Raw genomic sequence first — 18,478 nt, 5'->3', positions numbered from 1 at the left:
TGACATGGTAACTGCCCATACATTCATCTGACAGACACGTAGGGAACCTTTAGTCTGTACCACACCCTGGGGTACAGAGGAAAACACAACATGGTTTCTACCTTCAACCTTCCCACCCTCCAGTGAAAGAGACCATTGGTATTGCTTATTAAGTACAAAAACACATTCAGAGACTCCCAGGTTTGCTCACAGTCGGGTGCATCCTGCCTGTGAAGGATTACATCCACACCCTTCCCCCAGTTAGAGTTATTTCTTGAAGAAGAAGAGGTTTTATTTTTTTAGTTACTCCTTTGTCAACCATCTGTGCAAGCCAAAGGAATATGTTGTAAAATATAATTTAGAGAGACAACGGTCCGTGGAGGAGGGGCTTGAAAGCTGTCACAGGGCTGATTGCTGCAATCGGCGTTGCAGTGAGGGGCTGGTCCAAGCTCTGGCCTTGAGCCCCAGACTTGGGAACGTGGAAGTGGAGAGTTCTGTTTTTTGCCATATCAGCTTGGTGTTCAATCTTGCTGATGGTGTGAAGCCCAGCCCATGGGAAAAAGGAAGTCACTCTCTTGACAGAAGCACCGTCAGGATATTTGTGGATGTCTCTGTCTGGAGTGGCACAGGCCTGTGTCATTCTCCCAGTGAGTGGGTCAGTGACAGAAAGGGACTGAGCACAAGTTGAGAACTTTCCAATCAGCAAATATTGATCTGTTGAGCACTTCTTTTTTTTTTTTTTTTTAAAGATTTTATTTATTTATTTGACAGAGATAGAGACAGCCAGCGAGACAGGGAACAGAAGCAGGGGGAGTGGGAGAGGAAGAAGCAGGCTCATAGCAGAGGAGCCTAATGTGGGGCTCGATCCCATAACGCCGGGATCACGCCCTGAGCCGAAGGCAGACGCTTAACCGCTGTGCCACCCAGGCGCCCCCTGTTGAGCACTTCTTATGTGCTTACCACGTCCTACTCATGCTTCTATTTCTCATCATGAAGCAGCTGGCCTCATATCTTGATTATCTGTAAGGAAACAGAACTTTCAGCTGAGTCGTGTTCTTGTAAAATGTCCTGTAAGTGTTCTGTAAAATGAAGTTATTAGGAAAGTGTCCAAACCTGTTCCAGTACTGAAGTCTGTAGGTAAGAAACAGACTTTACAAGTGGATTTTAAGAGCCAGTACATAAATGTAAGTTCAATTCATGCATTCATAATTGTTCTTCTTGCAGCAGATACAAGTGAGCTGAGTAGAGGTTGAGGGTTGGTTTGTCACCAGCTTCCCGCGCCCTCTCTGCTGGGGCCAGCCCAGCTTCGTGGCTCCCACGCAAGGCAGAGGGCGGAGAGGAGGGACGCTCTGCTCTCTTCTTCTCTTTAGTCCTTGTCATAGTCCTGTGAGATGGTGCCTTGATTATCCACCTTGTCTTTATGAGGTGCCTCCAGCCCAGACAGGTGACTTCGTTTGCCCAAGCAAACGGCTTTAAGTGGCAGTGTGACCACTGAAACTTTGCCTGACTCCCAACCTTTTATTAGAACTATGCCCTCAGCTCCACATTGGAGGAAGGAACACTCAGGGAAGCTCAGCTGGAAAACTTAGAAATATGGAAACTTATTTTGCTCTGAAGCACACACACTCCAAGGGGTATGGGTCTCCTCGGACCACCCTCTTCTCATTAGAAATGAATAATGGTGACAGGAAGCTTTTAGGTGACTCGGCCAATGTAGCAGGAGGAAGAGGGCTTTGGGTGCAGGTTGGGGGCCACATCCACGTCAGGAGGGCTGCTACGGTCTGAGTTAGGGACCCTCTTCACAATGTGACAAGCGGGAAGTCATCCAGGGAGACTGGTCCTCCGGCAGCCGCCGGGGTCACTTTCCACGCATCCTCCTGGAAGCTTGTTCCCGGACCTTGGAAGCGAATCACACAGAGAGGCAACCTGTCAGAGACCCCTGCTTCCCCTCCTCCCGCGGCCCTCCAGTGTTTTGTTTTGTTGCTGGGTGGAATCCCTGCAGAGAACTGAAGTACAGAGTTTGTGGTTAGCATGGAGTGTCTCTAGTAGGAAGCAGGGATCAGCAGCTGGACACGTCCTGCCTCTGTCAGCATGCCGGCAGGCTCCTTAGCTTCGACAAAGAGAAGTGGTTTGGGGTGCTTTAAAAAGAAAAAAGAAAGAAACAACTACGCTTATACTTTTTCAAGCTGCTAATATGTATATGATAAGGTCAGTGATTTAAAAGGAAAAAAAATCCTTTAATGACAGATTCTTCAGGGCTGGGGTCTGGACAGAGCGGGCATTGTGTGGGTGAACCAGAGGAAGAAATCAGAAACAGCTCTGGGCAAAGGAGTCGCTTTTCTTTGGCCCAGACTGGTATTATTTCTGCCGGATAAATTGTGAGATCAGGGCTGAAGTTCGTCCACGTTACTCTTTAACTCATTCCTCTTTCTTGAGTTCATCATGAAAAGTGTTGATTTTAAGATCCTTGTGTGCCTTTCTCAATTTGAAAGCCCCCTGGGCATGTCATGGCGGCCCCTGTGATCTTTCTCCTGCCGTAAGGACACTGCCTATAAACCTGGGCAAGCGGAGGTTTTCCAAGGCTCCTGGTTTTCATTTAGGGTTATTAGCACTGAGCAGACTTATCTTCCCGGCTTTATGGCCTAATGGCCTGCAGATGTCTGTGGGATAACTTAAGCCTGCATCGCCACCCCCAAATGGACCACCCCTTCAGTCTTCCCCCTTGTCCCAGCCACAGCAGAGCTTAGAAATGCAGACCCAGGGTGAGCTGCTGCGAGCATGGTTAGACTACGGAGCTGAGCTGGTCTGCCTCAAAATGTGGTTTTTAAGAAATAGACCTACATATATGTTTGTTTAGACAGAGCCATGTGGGATGTGGAGCTCTGCCTGTTAGCAAGATACATTTCTTCAGCATTTGCTACAGTGCTCTGATTTGTACTGTGATGCTTGCACGTTTCCTGTTGGATGGCTTGACTGAAGATGGCAAGTGGAAGGTTATTCTCAGTGATGGGCTCCTGGGAGGGGGGTGGTCCCTGGCGTCTCCATCTGTAGATCCTATGGAAACTCCCTCTCCCCACTCTCATGACTTCTCTGCAGGATGACTCAGTAAGGAAGAGGATATGGAAAGAGAGTCCAAAGTGAGCCCCTGGATATCTGCAAACCTGGTTCCGCTAGGGATTGTGCTGTATGGCATGAAAACCAAGCAGTTTTCTTATCACCCACAGTGAGGGCATTGGGAGGGAAGCCTCCCCAAAGAGACGGTATAAACAAAGGGAAGAAGGAACAGGTCAGGTCCCAGGAGATGGGACTTTTCTGATTCAGGAAGTTTGATATCTTTTGAGGAACTGTGCCACGCAGATGTCGACGAATGACGAAGGCCTCTAGTACAGTAAATAGTCCTGAACCAAGGCAGCATGTGCTAATCTAGATTGAACTTAATGATGAATAAAAGTACAGATTCCCCTTGGGGGTAGAGCTGTGAGCTCTTTTTTTTTTTTTTTTTTAAGATTTTATTTATTTATTTGACAGAGACAGCCAGCGAGAGAGGGAACACAAGCAGGGGGAGTGGGAGAGGAAGAAGCAGGCTCCTAGCGGAGGAGCCCGATGTGGGGCTCGATCCCAGAATGCTGGGATCATGCCCTGAGCCGAAGGCAGACGCTTAATGACTGCGCCACCCAGGCGCCCCAGAGCTGTGAGCTCTAACTGATTGATTGGGGGGCTGCCTTTTAGGGAGGAAGGTTGCTTTAGCTGATTTTTAGGATTTCCTGCAGTTTATAGAAGGTTCAGGACCATGGAGCTCCAGATTTCCTAGATAGGACAGTCTCATCCTGTCTGTGAAGCCCTGGAGCCTAAAGATCTTCTGGTCTGCTTGACTGAGAGGCAGTTCCATGTGTCTTTTCCAGCTAGACATGCTCATTGCCCTTCCATCCAGGGAAGGACTGACGAGCACCTCCAAGGAGAGGGGTGTCCATGTTTGGTACATATTTGGGAAGAGAGACCTAAGGAAAACATGGTCTTAGAATTTGAGCCAGCTCCACCTGTGTGGAAACAACACAGGACCGCTGTTGGAAATGGAAGTAAACATCCACTGTGAACTTCATCTGGCGTGTCACAACATGAGCTCGCTAGTCTAGGTGGGTTTTTCACGAACACTCAGCTTGGGAAAATTTTTAAACAATGACATGTCGCTAAGGCAAGGAGCAGTAACGGAGTGTGTGGTATTCAGCCATGTGCTAAAAACCCCAAGATCAAATTAGGACTACAGTTTTCTCTTTCCGCAGCTTCAGGACTGAGTGTCCAACGGAAGCTGCGTAGAACAGTCATGGGTTCTTATTTACCACTGTGCTCCTATCCGGTGACTCAATTTCCCTATTATCTGTTTCAGAAACTGTTGGGCCGGAAGATAAGTCCGGTTCTGCGGATGTTTGGGCAGTCCATATCAGGAGGCATTGATATGGATGGAAATGGCTATCCTGGTAAGCTGTTTTTCTTTAAAGGCACAGGAGATAAACGAAGATAAATGCATGAAGTAGAGGCATTTCCAGTCTGGTTAAGCGGTGGTGACATCTATTTAGGATCAGGAAAATTCCCACAATAGAATGCGGTGCTTTGCCTGGTGTTTGATTTTAAGGTGTTGAAATTTGTTGTGGGGTTTTAGAATGATCTCTTCTGAAGAGTTTAAGCACCAAAAGGATGGATTGATTTCAAAAGAAACAATAAATAAATAAAGAAAGAAAGAAAGAAAAGAAAAGAAAAAAAGAAAAGAAGAAAGAAAAGAAGAGAAAAAGAAAAAAAGTGATTTCTGTGGCGGCAGCTCTTTCTAATGAAGGGGAAAAAAGCACTGTCCACATTAAAAATGATAGCAAAACTTCATGTTTTCCTCGATCTTTAAGCATATTCAGAGGCTTTTTACCCTTGAGAGGGGAAAAAGGAGCTGGGCACCACCTTCCCCACCTCCTAACCCCTGCAAGAAAATTGAAATATTTGGAGCAAAAAAGAAAACCATGCCCTGTCCCTGATGGACAAAACAGACCTTCCCCGCTCAAGGCTGGCTGCCTTGTCTTCAGGGTGAACTAATGCTTCGTGGTGTTTGAGGCTAATTGAATAAAAATGTACCATTTCCCACCTCAAACCCAAGTGTTGTCCAGTTTAGGGAAAATGGGCTGGGCAGGGGCATGGTAGTTCTTCTCTGGTTGAAGGGGACGGAGGGGGGCGAGGGGAGGAAAGACAGATGAGAATTTGAAAACATCCGAAATTGTCCTGGAATTCAGGAAACATTTCCCTGAAAATGCAGGTCATCTTGCTGTCTTGAGGAAGTATTTCTTTCCACTTAAAATGCCCCAGAAGGACTTCTGAGATCCGGTGCGGTACCGTACGAGGGCAGCGTGTTTGGTAGTTTCTTACAGGAAGCAGTTTGATCATTTCTTGTGACTTTACGGAGCCAGAAGGCGGGGATAGGAAAGGGTCATTGCTGAAGTTTTTGTTCCTGTGGACTGTCATAGGTCTTCCTAGGTCGCAGAAAGCAGTTCTTCTTGTTTTGGGTAATTTGTGGCTGTCCTGAAATAATACCTGATGTTGGGTTTGCACTTTAATATATGCAAAATGCTCCCACGTGCAGTACAGCTCTTACAGTTAGTGCAGCAGGCGGGTAGAGGTGGGGTGTCCCCCACTTGACACACAAGGGTGCTGAGCCACAGAGAACTGAGGAGCCTGGCTGGAGGCCACCTCGCGGCGGGCAGAGATGCACGTGCACTGCGAGCAGGTGTGTTCACGCTTCATGATCCATGTGAATTTCTTACATTTTTCTTTTCTTTTTTCTAAGATTTCTTAAATTTTTATTTATTTGAGAGAGAGTGAGCACTCGAATGGAGGGGCGGGGCAGAGGGAGAAGCATACTCCCTGCCGAGCAGGGAGCCCAATACAGGACTTGATCCCAGGACCCTGAGATCATGACCTGAGCCGAAGGCAGACTTTTAACCGACTGAGCCACCCAGGTGCCCCTGAACTTCTTACATTTTTCATAAAAGAAATGACAAATTCCTCAGGTTCTTGTATTTTCAAACATCTAGTCAACTCAAGAAGACTTGGAGAACAGCAAAATTAATGAGCACACCCAACTGCAGAAATTTTAGCAGCACTATAATTCATGGATTTGCTGTTTCTTTTTCCTTAATGAGGGCATTGTATAGACACGGGGATTCAGGCTCTCTTGGATTCAGATGCTTGCTTCTGTAAAGTGGTAATGGGAACCCAGGACTAAGGGATTTATACTCGAAGGGAAGAAAGGCAGAGAGCTACTGGATGAGTATATACTTCATAAATTAAAATTGTTTAAGAATAAACATTACTGGGACACCTGGGTGGTTCACTCGCTTAAACATCTGCCTTCGACTCAGGTCATGATCTCAGGGTTCTGGGATTGAGTTCCGCATCGGGCTCCCTGCTCAGCGGGGAACCTGTTTCTCCCTCTGCCTCCCCGCTTCTCGTGCTGTCTCTCTTTCTCTGACAAATAAGTAAATAAAATCTTAAAGAGAGAATAAGCATTACCAGCTAATACTTGCGTCTTGGTTTGTAGTGTACTACGTATTTCATGAGTTTTCTGATTTAAATATGTGATTTAACATAGGTCACATGTATTTAAAAATTGTTAAATATTTAATAACTAATATTATGTTTAATAAATATTTAATAGATGTTTTCTGATTTAAATATTATGAAATATTATCAGCGGATAATTATGTCTGCAGTACAGACGAGGACACTGTGAGAGATCCTGAGGTCACACGGAATGAGGGGTGGAGCAGAGATGATTCACATGTTCTGCAGAACCTAGAGCTTTTTTCCAGCTCATTTAGTTCTAAGTATCTGTCTCTCTAATTCACTGGTGTCCAAAAGATACATAATGTGAGCCACATATATAATTTAATGTATTCTAGGAATCACATAAAAAAGATGAAAAAAATAGGTAAAATTAATTTTAATAATCAATATAAAAGTTTTTGAGCTAGTTCATGGTTTTTGCACCAGCCACATTTCAAGGTCTCACCAAGCCATATCCGGTGATTGGCTGCCACGTGGGTCAGTGTGACTCTCACTCTTACAAGATCATTGTATGGCCCAGAGGAGGACTGTCAGGGGCCCCTGACGTCAATGGTGGGCCCCCGTGGTTTTGGACCTTGCTGGGGGTGGGTGGGCTGGGAGGGGCTTTAACACGTCTCTGAATGCTATAAACTTCTGATTTTCAGATGTAACTATTGGAGCCTTCATGTCTGACAGCGTGGTTCTTCTAAGGTGAGATGCTGTCCTCTTGCTTCTCGGATTAAGTTCTTTACAGTGGGGGCTGGAGTTTGGTGATGGGGGTGGTTGGGGGAGTTATTCACCGATAGTCAGCTGTTCCCTCTGTCCTGTTCCTGGAGGTGCTGGGGAAGTGGACATGCGGCCTTTCTTTTCTTGTCCTGCTTACCCCCTATGGCAGAGTTTCCAGCTGGCGGGCCTCAAGTGGCTTGCAGCTCTGAGACGGTAACATCCCTGGGACTTGGGGTGGCTTCAGCCCTAGCGATTTTGCCTTTTGCCCTGAACAGCTGCTTCATTAATGTGTGTACACGATGTCATCGTTTCCTACGGGTGCCAGGACGCTCAGGGGCTCTGAAGCAATGCCTTGTCCCAGCTCTTCATCCCCACCTTGTCAGTCCCCAGATCCCCAGGGGCCGGGAGCCTCCTGCCCTGTGGACCGCACTTCCTTGCCCGTGGAGGCTGAGGTGAGGGACGGGAGCCCATGCAGCCCATGCAGCCTGAATCTCTCCTACAAAGGCTGTGGGCTGCCATCCCACCGTGAACCATCTCCAAGTATTTCTGTCTGTATGAGTCAGAGGAGGCAGAATTACCCTTTGGAGTGGGAGCCAGCTCCTAGGTTTTGTTAATAACCTGATGGCAGAACTTTCTAAAATAGGCCAGTGGGATCTTAGAGCTGGAAGGGGTCCCAGAGGCCGTGTAGTTGCACACCCCAGATTCTTCTCATTCAGCAGTCCTTCCTCCAAGTCTCTGGCTGCTAGGCACCTGGCCTCCCCCTGAATGACATGCCCGTAGGGTGAGAGCTTAGTAACTTTGGAGCAAACCAGTTAACCCCCAGCTAATGCAAGATGTTAAATTGTTAAGGAGGCAGAATCGCCTTCGGTTAGGTGGTTGAACTCTGGGGCCAGGCGGCCTGGGTTCGAAGCTCTACTCTGCTGTTGGGAGGTGGGTTTCCCCGGGTGAGTCAGGTAACCCGTCTTTCAGGATTCTCACCAGTTAAACAGGAGAACAGTAGTACTTCCCTCACTGGGTCCGGAGAACTCTGTGAGTTAGTACTACATGCAAAATGCATAGAATAGGCAGGTGGTCAATAAGTGTTAGCAATTCATAGATAACTTACACTAAATTTGCCGCCTTAGAATTCTGCTTCTTGATCCTATACCTTGCACGTAGCAGCCCTTCAGTATTTGACGGTGGCATGCATGTCCCCCGGGTGGTGACCTCACTATTGCCATGTGATTGGATCTCTGCTTTCTTCATGCCCCCCGTCCTGTGGGTCGGCCATTTCCTCTCAGATAAAACAGCTTACATGGCCTCCAGTGACTGAGGTGACACTTCAGAAGCTGAGCTTACCCACCGCCTTTGTGGTGTCCTTCGTCCCCTCTTGGCTGTCCTGAGCAGCTTGCTCTGGGTCGTCACGATTCCTCTAGAATAAAACCTGTTCCCTGGCTCTCGCAGTTGAAAACAGTTGCTCTTAAAATTGGGAGCATCTGGCTTAAGGTATATCCTCTAGATTCTGCTTTTTCATCATTCTTATATTTTATAAGCTTCCAGTTGTGAACCTCAGCCCCAAGGGACTTTTCTTTTTCTCTCCTTCTTGGTGACGTGTGGCCTTCTCTGGGAGTTTTGCCCACACGTGGGTGGAGATGTAAAGTGGGGCAGTTACACGGCAGATGGGAGCCCCAGACCCCAGCCCGGGGTGGGGGCTGAGGCTGGTGAGGGGAGATCATTCAGGGACAGAGGCAGGGTCCTTCGGGGAGAATGCCAGGGACTACTTATCAAGAAAAGAGGCTTTAGGAGAGGGGCTGCAGGGCACTGCCTGGACAAGGTGGTCAGCAGAAGGCCCTGATAGCTGAGGGAGGCGTGTGGAGGGACGAGGAGATCCGAGATCCATTCCCTCATTTGTTCAGCTAATATCGTTGACCTGTGGTGTGCAACTATATGCCGGATCCCGGGTGCACCTTCCAGAACCATGATACAAACAACTAATATAACCAGTATTTGCTAAGTGCCTCCCACATGCCAGGCACTGTTTAGGCTCCCACATACTTAACTCTTTTTGGTTGTTCTTGTTTTTTCCTTTTGTATGGAGGTATAATTTGCATTCAGTAGAGCCTGCTGACTGAGGCATAGTGCTGGCTGAGTTTTAAGCAGCGTGCATGTGTGTGTAGCTGCCGTCCCCATTAAGATAAAGAACATGTCCGTCACCCCAGAAAGTTTCCTCCTGCCTCTTCCCAGTTATGCCCCGTCCTGACGGACAACCATTGGTCTGATTTTCATTGCCAAAGATCAGTTCTGCCTGTTCCAGAATTTCACATAGGTGGAATTATGTGGTACACACTCTCTTGGCTCTGGCCTCTTTCACTCAGTACAGTGTGTTTGAGATTCATCCGTGCTTTTGTGTGGTGTTCAGTTCTTTTTCCACTTACTGAGCAGTAGTCTATTGATTGAATACACTGTAGTTTGTGCTTCTGTTCTCTTGTTGATAGAACATAATTTGGGGGGGGGCAGAAGAAGAGGGAGAGAGAGACTCGTAAGAGAGAATCAACCCTGAGATGATGACCTGAGCTAAAATCAAGAGTCGGATGCTTACCCAACTGAGCCACTCAGGTGCCCCGATAAAACATATTTAATTTTTAGTTTTATTAACAACTTCATAACCTAGATATTATTACTATTATTCCCATTTTATGGATGAGAAAACCAAGTGACATTGAAGTTTTATTAACTTTAAAAAGGAGATAATTGTAGATTGTGGTCAGTGCCACAAGGACGATAAGGCAGGGTTCTGTGGTCAAGGGCACCCGCCTGCATCAAGCCCAGCAGAGAGGGCCACATAGTCCTGGTGGAGGTGGCGGTGTGAAGCCAACGGTGCCCTTGGCTCTGGCAGGTGGAGAGAAGTGGGGTGCGGCAGTCAGATCACTGTGGGTGGGACAGAGAAGGAGAAGCAAGAAAACAGATGGTGAAGTTTGACTCCTTTTCAGAAGCTTGGCTACAAAGGAGCAAATGGGATTGCCAGGTGGCTCAGAGATTAGGCTGAGAGTCTTTGAAACCTCTGCTGCTCTCCTGCGTCCTTTCCTGTCCTGCAAGAATCAGAGGTGGTCACCTTTGGCTTCACCCTCATCCATACAAACCTTGCCCTGACCCCACTCCTGACTTGGGGCCTAAAGAGACAGAGGGAGAAAGGGACGAGGATGAATGGAGATTGAGGGAGAAGTGGGAGGTGGGCTGCGGTGTATAGGCTGTGGGTGGCAGGGGCCTCATCTTTGAGCCAGGCCCCAAGATTGGAGCAGGCCCAGGGCAAGGTTCAGCATGGAACCTGGGTGAGGGTGACCACCTCAGGTCTCTTCTGGGAGCAGGGAAGGCAAGCTGGTGCCTCTCAAGAGAGGGGCAGGGAGGAGCAGGCAGAGGGACTGCTGAGTATGTCTGAGGGGCCAGGAAGGCTGGTCATCTGCAGTGGTATCTGTTTATAACGTGCTGGACGTGGCTGAATGACTGTGGTCAAGAAGGTCTGGAGACGTCAGCCTGCCAAGCTAGGCGGGCCTCTCAGGCATGGCATAGCTGACCGGCAAGTTAGGTAGACTTTGAGTCCCCTTAGAGTTTGGGTGGGACCAGAAAAAGAAACCACGCATGTGCATGCATGTGAAACATACCGAGCCCATTCTTACACATCCTCAGGAAGAGAGTCCGAGTGTGTACGGGCTGGAAATCTTTTGGGCTGCCACTAAGGGAGCACCTGTGAGAGGCTTTGAATACATAGACGTTAATTAGCTGCCTGGAGGAGAGTGCCCTTCACCGGGGTCCAGGCTCTCAGTCTGTCCTCCTGTGTCTGTCCCACAAGCAGCACTACCCCCACAGAAGGCTGGGGTGATGGGAGCGATACCCCATCAGAGGGCATCCTGACTGGTTTTACCTGGAAATAAATATAGGTGAAGCACAGATCTGCCTTGACTTAGGGAGGAGTTAATGTTATGATAAACCCATCATAAATTGAGAATATCCTAAGTGGAAATGCATTTACTACCCCTAACCTCCTGAACGCCACAGCTTAGCCTGGCGCACTTTCACTGTGCTCGGAACACTTACATCTGCCTATGGGTGGGCACAATCATCTAACACTAAGCCTGTTTGATAATGAACCGTTGACTCGCTCATGTAAATGATTGAATACTGTGCCTAAAGTGACAAACAGAACGGCCATGTGGGTACAGAAAGGGTGTCAGTGTAGGGGCTGTTCCCCCTCGAGATTGGTGGCAGAGCCCGGGAGCTGTGGCCCCTGGCCACCGTCACCACACAATCATCCCGTGTAGCGCCGGGAAGGGGAAAGATCCACGTTCACGATGCGAAATTCGGTTTCCACTAAATGCATGTCACCCCATCATAAGGTTGAGAAATCGTTAAGTCGATCTGTCGTAAGTCAGGGAGCGTCCATGTCAGGATTCGAACTGTCAGAGTTATCAGAAAGAAGTATTCTAGCTACCAACTTTTTAAAAATCTAGTCTTGAAGGCATTTGCGGTGCTGTCCTTAGGTGCCCCTTTGCTTTTCTCACTGAGGCCTGCACCTTTGCAGGCAGGACTGTGGCTGGCCCCGCGCTGCCCTTGCCGGTTTTGCTCTCTCAGATTAGCTGGGGAGGGCAGGGCCTGTGTGAGGGCGATAGGCGCCTGGAGCTGTGCCACTGAAGTTCAAAGGAAGCGAGGAGATTTTAGCAGAGATTTCTGGGCTTTCCCTGGTCTGAAAACAATTCTTGGACTTGAAACAGGTTCAAGGGCCTGGTCTGACTAATGTTGGTGAGACGTGCTTCTGAAGGTCTTTGTCCTCACCTCAGAGGATTCTGCGTTGACAGCGTCCACCGACGTCAGTTTGCCAGCCTGCTCACCCTGCCTGACTCTGCAGGGCTCTGCTGTGAGCGGGGACCGGGTGGCCTCCCCGACACCGTGGCCCCTGGGATGCGGGGGGCGGTGAGGCCTTTCTTCCATGCGGTGACCAGGCAGGATGTGCCCAGGGCAGGGTGGAGACCAGCTCTCCCTGGTGCCTCTGTCTGTTTGGGAAACTTTGGGCACTCCCGTGGTTTTCAATCCCTGGCACCCATTTAACACCTCGGGTTTTTGAACACCTATCCTGAGGATGTCAGGATGAATTTGCTGGGGTCCTAGCCTTTGAGGGGCCTGCAGGCTGGTGGAGCAGGCTTGAAAATAAACAAGGACCTTAGTAAGTGGGGTGAGGTATGAACATAGGGCTGGGGCCATGGAGGGGGGCATCCGACTGCCAGGGGTCTTGGAGAGTTCTCCCAGGAGAGGGAACGTAAGCTGGCTGTGGAAAGGCTCCAGGGCTGTACAGAGTGTCCGTTGGCATCTGTACAATCATATTGACCAGGAGCAGAGTATTTGGTTTTTGTGTGATTTATAGCATCTTCTAAGGATGAACCCAGAAGAAAGTTGGAAGGCCGGGACCTTGGATTTCTTTCAGGCACTGTTGTCTGACATCTGTTGGCCTTACAGCTGGATTTTCTCTGGGAGACTTACCATTCCCTTGTACTTGTCACAACTCTCCCATATCCATGGCAGTGGTGGCAGCAGTGAAAACGCCTCACCCCCGCCCCCCGGGCCACGTGTCTCCTCCTTCCTTCCCTTTTCCCCTGAGGTTTTCCTTAATACTTTCTTCTCTGAGAGTTGTGTTCCTTTTCCCCATCTGTCTTGTCACCGTGGGCACTCTGTGAGGTCATTGTACACAAGGGAGGTCATTGTTCTCAAGCCACTAATGCCCCTTAATCTTGTTATATCACGCCAGTGGCATGAAGGCCGGGGCTCCCGAGAGGTAAAAGGGTCTCTTTGTGAGGCCTGGAGGGGAGAAGGTTAAGCCACAGCTTTGGTGAACCGTCCCTGAACAGGTGTTTGCAATGAGAGCAGAATGGCCTGAGTCACTGTCAGCTTTTGTCAGCCGCCCCTGGGGATCCATGGAAGGTGCAACAGGGATGCAGTGCATCTTTCCAGCACAGGGTGGGTGGTGGTGGTGGTGGTGGTCCATGTTGGTGATAAGGATGCGGATGTTTATAGGGTTTCGCTTGCTCCTGAGGCCAGGTGGGTTGATTTCTTCAGCTCTGAAGTGCTTTGCTGTTATCAGCTGGGACTCTGTTAATCAAGTTCTTTTAGAAAAATACTTAATGAATTGAGGGGAGTAAACGAAGGGGGAGTTTTGACCCACTGGATGCAACTAGAACTCTGCAGTTCCTGCTTACAGAGACAGTAAATGCTTTGGGGGAATTCCCGATGGTACATCTATTTCCCGAGTCCTGGCATCTGCTGTAGGAACTCCTCTTAAATATATTACTATCTTCCTAATAAAATGGAAACGGAACTTAATTGGTGAAATTTTAAATAATCACCCAACATCTGGTGATTCATTTATGGCTTCGGCCAGATGTGTTTTATTAACAACTTATTTGCCTTTATTATTGGGAAGCTAACCATTAATTTATTAGGAAATAAGTCACTTCTAAAACCATGAAAAAGTATTTACAGGGCACTTTGGCCCTTCTCTCACGGGTTATTTCATGCTTTAATTAAATTCTGGGCTGAAGGCCTAGGATTTCTCTTGCTGGGTTAGTTCTTGTTTGGTTCTGAGAGCACAATGAAGTCACCTACCTCTCTTGACGTGCAGGGCGAGACCGGTCATTACGGTGGATGTCTCCATCTTCCTCCCAGCCTCCATCAACATCACGGCGCCTCAGTGTCACGACGGGCTGCAGCCTGTGAACTGCCTGAACGTCACCGCCTGCTTCAGCTTCCACGGCAAACACGTCCCAGGAGAGATTGGTAATGAGCCACTGAGTTAGGGCTTGGGATGGCCACCTTAGCTGGAGTGGGATTGTGGCCGCTGAGGGATTGTTCTGGATCCTTTGCTCTCACTGTGCATTCTGGCTGGTTTTGCAGGCAGCACACGCACAGGCCAGACACCCTTTCCCTGTGCAGTGTATGCTCTTTTTCCGCTTCCCACGGTTTCTCAATTTAACATAACCTCCAGCTCTAGAACAAATAATATTTGACCCCAAGCATCCTTTCCCCAAGTGTGTGACCAGACTGAAACCTCACTGGGCCCCACAGGTGTCACAGGCCAGTGGGACTTGTGGAAAGGTAGTGACTGGAGCCTGGCTCTTACAAAACATTCCATTTGGTTAGAGAAAAGAAGTGGTGGGTAGTTGGAGGCTTCCCCTGAGCCAGTGGCACCAGCCAGATGTCAGGGCCTTAAGCCCTTTCCTGTGGAATCTGACACCAGGGATGGATGGTAGGATTGGGATGCTGAGGTTTACGAAGGCTTAGACTTACAAAAGAGGGGAAGCTGCTGTGTCAGCCTCAGATAATTGAAAAGAGACAGCTGGCCCTGCTGTTTCTCTGGTTGGGGAAAGCCAACTTGTCAGCCCAACTCCGGAGATCCAATCCCTGGGATAGGATAGGATCAGTGTGGAGTAGAGCTCTGAGTGTGTGGTCACCTGAAGGAAATGAATCTGGAACACTCATGCAGATTAATAGGTGCTTCGTTTTTACTTGAAAGGCTGACTTAATAATAGAAAATAGAATTCTAGGAAAATAGAAAAAACCACAAAACAATAAGGACCTGGACTTACTGCCTTTCTCAGACATTCTTTGAGTCAAGTGTCTCCTTTCCCTATTCACAGTGTGGTCCCTGGACCCAGCGGTACCAGCATCCTCCGGGAGCTTGTGAGAAATGCAGACTCTCAGGCCTCACTCTGGGTTTCAGAATCAGAATCTGCATTTTAACAAGATCCCGCAGGGTCCGTGTGCACATTTGTGTTCGAGAAGCCCTGCTCTGGAGGGCGTGTGTGTGTGTGCACGTGTGCGTGCGCTGCTCCAGTTCTCAGCTGCACCTTGAGTGCTGTGCGTTATTTAACAGTGTACTAACCCTTCTAGGCTAATGGTCTCCTTGGTACTTTATCTTGATCTTCTGGTGGATTGAGTAAGTTCAGCAATCAAACCTTGAACTTGTTCATAGAGATTTCTTTCACAAGAACTTAGACATTTCAAAGCTGAATGTAAACGTGCCATGAACTCAGGACTTGTTGGTGAGAAAGGATTAACAAACGTTTTAAGCAGAGCGCAGTGAGAAAAAGATCATTCTCGGCTAGGAAAGTATTTGCTCAGGATCACATAGCTATTGGTGAAGCCGGCAGTTGAATCCTGGTTTGATGATACTTAGTTTTGCTTTCCAAAAACTATTTCTCCTCTCCTCCCTAATTATTTTAAGACCTCAGTCTCTAGGGAAAAATGTTTTTCTATTGGTTCTAGGACTCCTGTGTCCTCTGCCTAATTAGATGGTATGTCTTCTATCGAATACCAACTCATGATGTAGTTGGACTCCATTAAAAAACATTATAAAAGAATTGTTGAAGGTTTACGTTGGTGTACATAAAAATAAGCAGAACTATTCTAGAACTCTAAGCAAGTGATTAATAGTTCATGTGTGTGTTCATTTGACAAATGTTTATTGTGTGCCTGCATGTGCCAAGCATATCCTCATGGAGCCTCGAATGGGAATTACAGAGTTTCTATTATTTTGATCCTGAAGTGGTGTCCACAATTTCCAGGCTCTTTGATGACATCACTGTGGTGGTAATGAAGGTAATTTGGTGTTGCAGCAGCAGAGAAGAAGAAACCCAAGATGCGATTTTTGAGCAAGAGGGATTTCAGAGCATAAGACAGGTGGTTGAGTGAACTCTGACTAGAAGGTTTGTGGGCTGAGCCAGGAGAAGATGTGGGTGTCTTCTCAAGCTGCTCCCCACCAGTGGGCCTTCTGGGCCCCAGTCACTGGGGCCGCTTTCATTGACCTCTAGGCAGAATTATAATGAAGTCTAGGCTTAACCATGACCCCTGAAGAGTTGGGGAATAGCAGGAGAAACAGGCAGTTGGGTAGCACACGGTACTGCCCCTAGTGGGCAGTGTGGAGCAGGCAGTCTGCTGCCCACGGGCAGGGGGCGGACTCTGAGTGGCAGTGCGCTCCTCCACTGCATTCAGACATCCCTTTACAGTCTAAGTGGCATTTCTCCACATTTAAGATTGAGGCTTAAAGATCATGATACTGGAGAATTTTGGTATCAGTGGGGCAATGCAGAAAATTATCCATCCTGTTTTTCTTTGTCCTCCCCTGGCATTCAGGGAAAGGTGCTAGATCTCCATCTTTGCAGAAATCTAGTATAACATGAGCTGGCAGTGGGCTATGGAGAGACTTGAGGAGGGGAAAATGGGCAGCCATTATGGAAATGTGATAGAAATCAGGGAAGTGGCAGGTAGCTTGTGGGGGTCCAGCTGGGGTGGGGTATCACTGGGGTCCCGCACAGAAGGCAGTGCTTGGCTCTGCGTGGTCAGGAAGATCAGGTCCCTGGTCTCCAGGTAGTAGAGGGTGGGGGCACCGCCAGCCTCTGCTGTCTCCCAGGCTCGGCGTCATTGCCCAGGCGTCTGTGTTGGGAACCCAAGGCCAGGGCTCTGGTGATGAGCCTCCCTCTCTTCCACTGCTGGCAGCTGCAGAGGGGCCCTGGTGCTGGTGGGTTTGGCCACAGAATGCCTGGCAAATGCATGTCCGCCTTGGGCAGACCTTCCAGGCCCCTCTCAGGGCCTGCATACCCAGGGCTGACTTGTGTCCGTAGAATGGCTGCCCTGGCACGGTGTGGCTGGCACCGTGCAATCAGGGAGCACCAGTGGTGTGCTGGGTACCTCTGAACAGCTGTCAGAAGCATTTTTTGTCTGCTGGCATCTTGAGCCACAGGACCTCCCCGGGGAAGGTTTGGGGAGCCATAGGCGCATCATGTTACTTACAGTCTGGCTGCTTTGGTTTCTTCTCTCCTGTAGGACCTGGTGGGGAAGGCACTCCATTCTCCTCTTCATTTGCTGCTTTAGCACTGGAAAACCACAGCTCGCACTTGGTCTCAGGGGTGTTCAGGGCCAGCTGATTTGCCAAGCCACTGGAGGGGCAGCTGTGGCCTCTGGCAGGACCGTGGGAACTCCAGAGATTCTCTGTAGGGGGTGACTCTGCCTTGGCCCCTGGAATGGCAGGATCCAGTTAGGAAAACAGAAACCAGTTATTTTGACAGAATTTAACATTGGGAATTGGGAAAGCAGGTCACAGAGGACCTGGTAGTCACTGCCGGAAGTAGCCCCCACTTCTGGGTCGGCACCAGGGGGTCTCAAAGCGTGGTCCCCAGTCCAGCTGCAAGCAGCAGCACGTGGGAATGTTAGAAATGTGCATTCTAACCAAATCAGACCCTGAGGGTGGGGCCCAGCAACCTGCCCTTCAGCAAGTCTCTGGGTGGCTGAGACCTGAGAACCCCTGGTCAAGTGGACAAAGGGAAAAGGTCACACTTGGGGTGATCAGAACCTAGAAACTTGGAGAAGGGACCCTGCGGACCTGGCACCTCAGCCTTGGGGGAGGGGGCAGTAGCTAGTGCTGCCGGTGTCACTGAGGGGTGCAGTGGGGAAAAAACTGAAACTGTTGGAACTAGCTGCCGGGGAAGACTGTCGCTGGGGTAAGATGATAGGAATAGGAAGCAGGCAGGAAGATGCAGTCCTTTCTCCCTGCACCAGCCTCCCTCAAGCTGTCTGTCTGGGTTGAGCCCCCCACAGAACCCCTGGCAAAGCAGAAATGAGGTGTGCAGAGCGCCAGACCCAGCCTCGCAGAGCAGGGTGGGCTGGGAGTTGAGAGACAACAGCTTCAGAATCCAGTCCAGCAAGTAGGCAGTGACACGGAACTACTGAAGCACCTGCTGGGTCATTAACCAACAAATAGCTATTAAATTCTTAAGAGTGCGGGACTATGGGGCACCTGGGTGGCTCAGTCGTTGGGCGTCTGCCTTTGGCTCAGGGCGTGATCCCAGCATTCTGGGATCGAGCCCCGCATCAGACTCCTCCTCTGGGAGCCTGCTTGTTACTCTCCCACTCCCCCTGCTTGTGTTCCCTCTCTCACTGGCTGTCTCTCTCTCCATCAAACAAATAAATAAAAAAAAAAAAAAAAAAAGTGCGGGACTATGTGCTCTCTGGGCACAGAGCAGAGGCCAGGCCAGACAAAGCCCTGGCCCTCAGGGAGCTTGCATTCTGCAGGGAGGGAGGCCGATGAAAACAGCGCATGCTCCTTCGCTCCCCCTTCTGGATGTGTCGGGGCCCTTTTGTGTGGTAGGCCCTCCTTTCCGTGCTGGGGTGCAGGCAC

The 18,478-nt window shown here is 49.1% G+C and overlaps 1 protein-coding gene across 1 annotated transcript in view; it reads left to right on the top strand.

Moving 5' to 3' along the window:
- Positions 1 to 18,478, top strand: part of ITGA9 (integrin subunit alpha 9) — a 326,573-nt gene that overhangs the window by 61,059 nt on the left and 247,036 nt on the right. The window contains exons 12-14 of the mRNA XM_026496718.4: positions 4,364 to 4,454; positions 7,224 to 7,269; positions 13,928 to 14,082. Coding sequence (XP_026352503.2) covers positions 4,364 to 4,454; positions 7,224 to 7,269; positions 13,928 to 14,082 — 292 coding nt within the window. The remainder of the gene's footprint in view (positions 1 to 4,363; positions 4,455 to 7,223; positions 7,270 to 13,927; positions 14,083 to 18,478) is intronic.

This window comes from Ursus arctos, unplaced genomic scaffold (assembly GCF_023065955.2).
Source record: "Ursus arctos isolate Adak ecotype North America unplaced genomic scaffold, UrsArc2.0 scaffold_20, whole genome shotgun sequence".
In the NCBI taxonomy this organism is placed as follows: domain Eukaryota; kingdom Metazoa; phylum Chordata; class Mammalia; order Carnivora; family Ursidae; genus Ursus; species Ursus arctos.
This window is presented reverse-complemented; position numbering and strand designations above follow the sequence as displayed.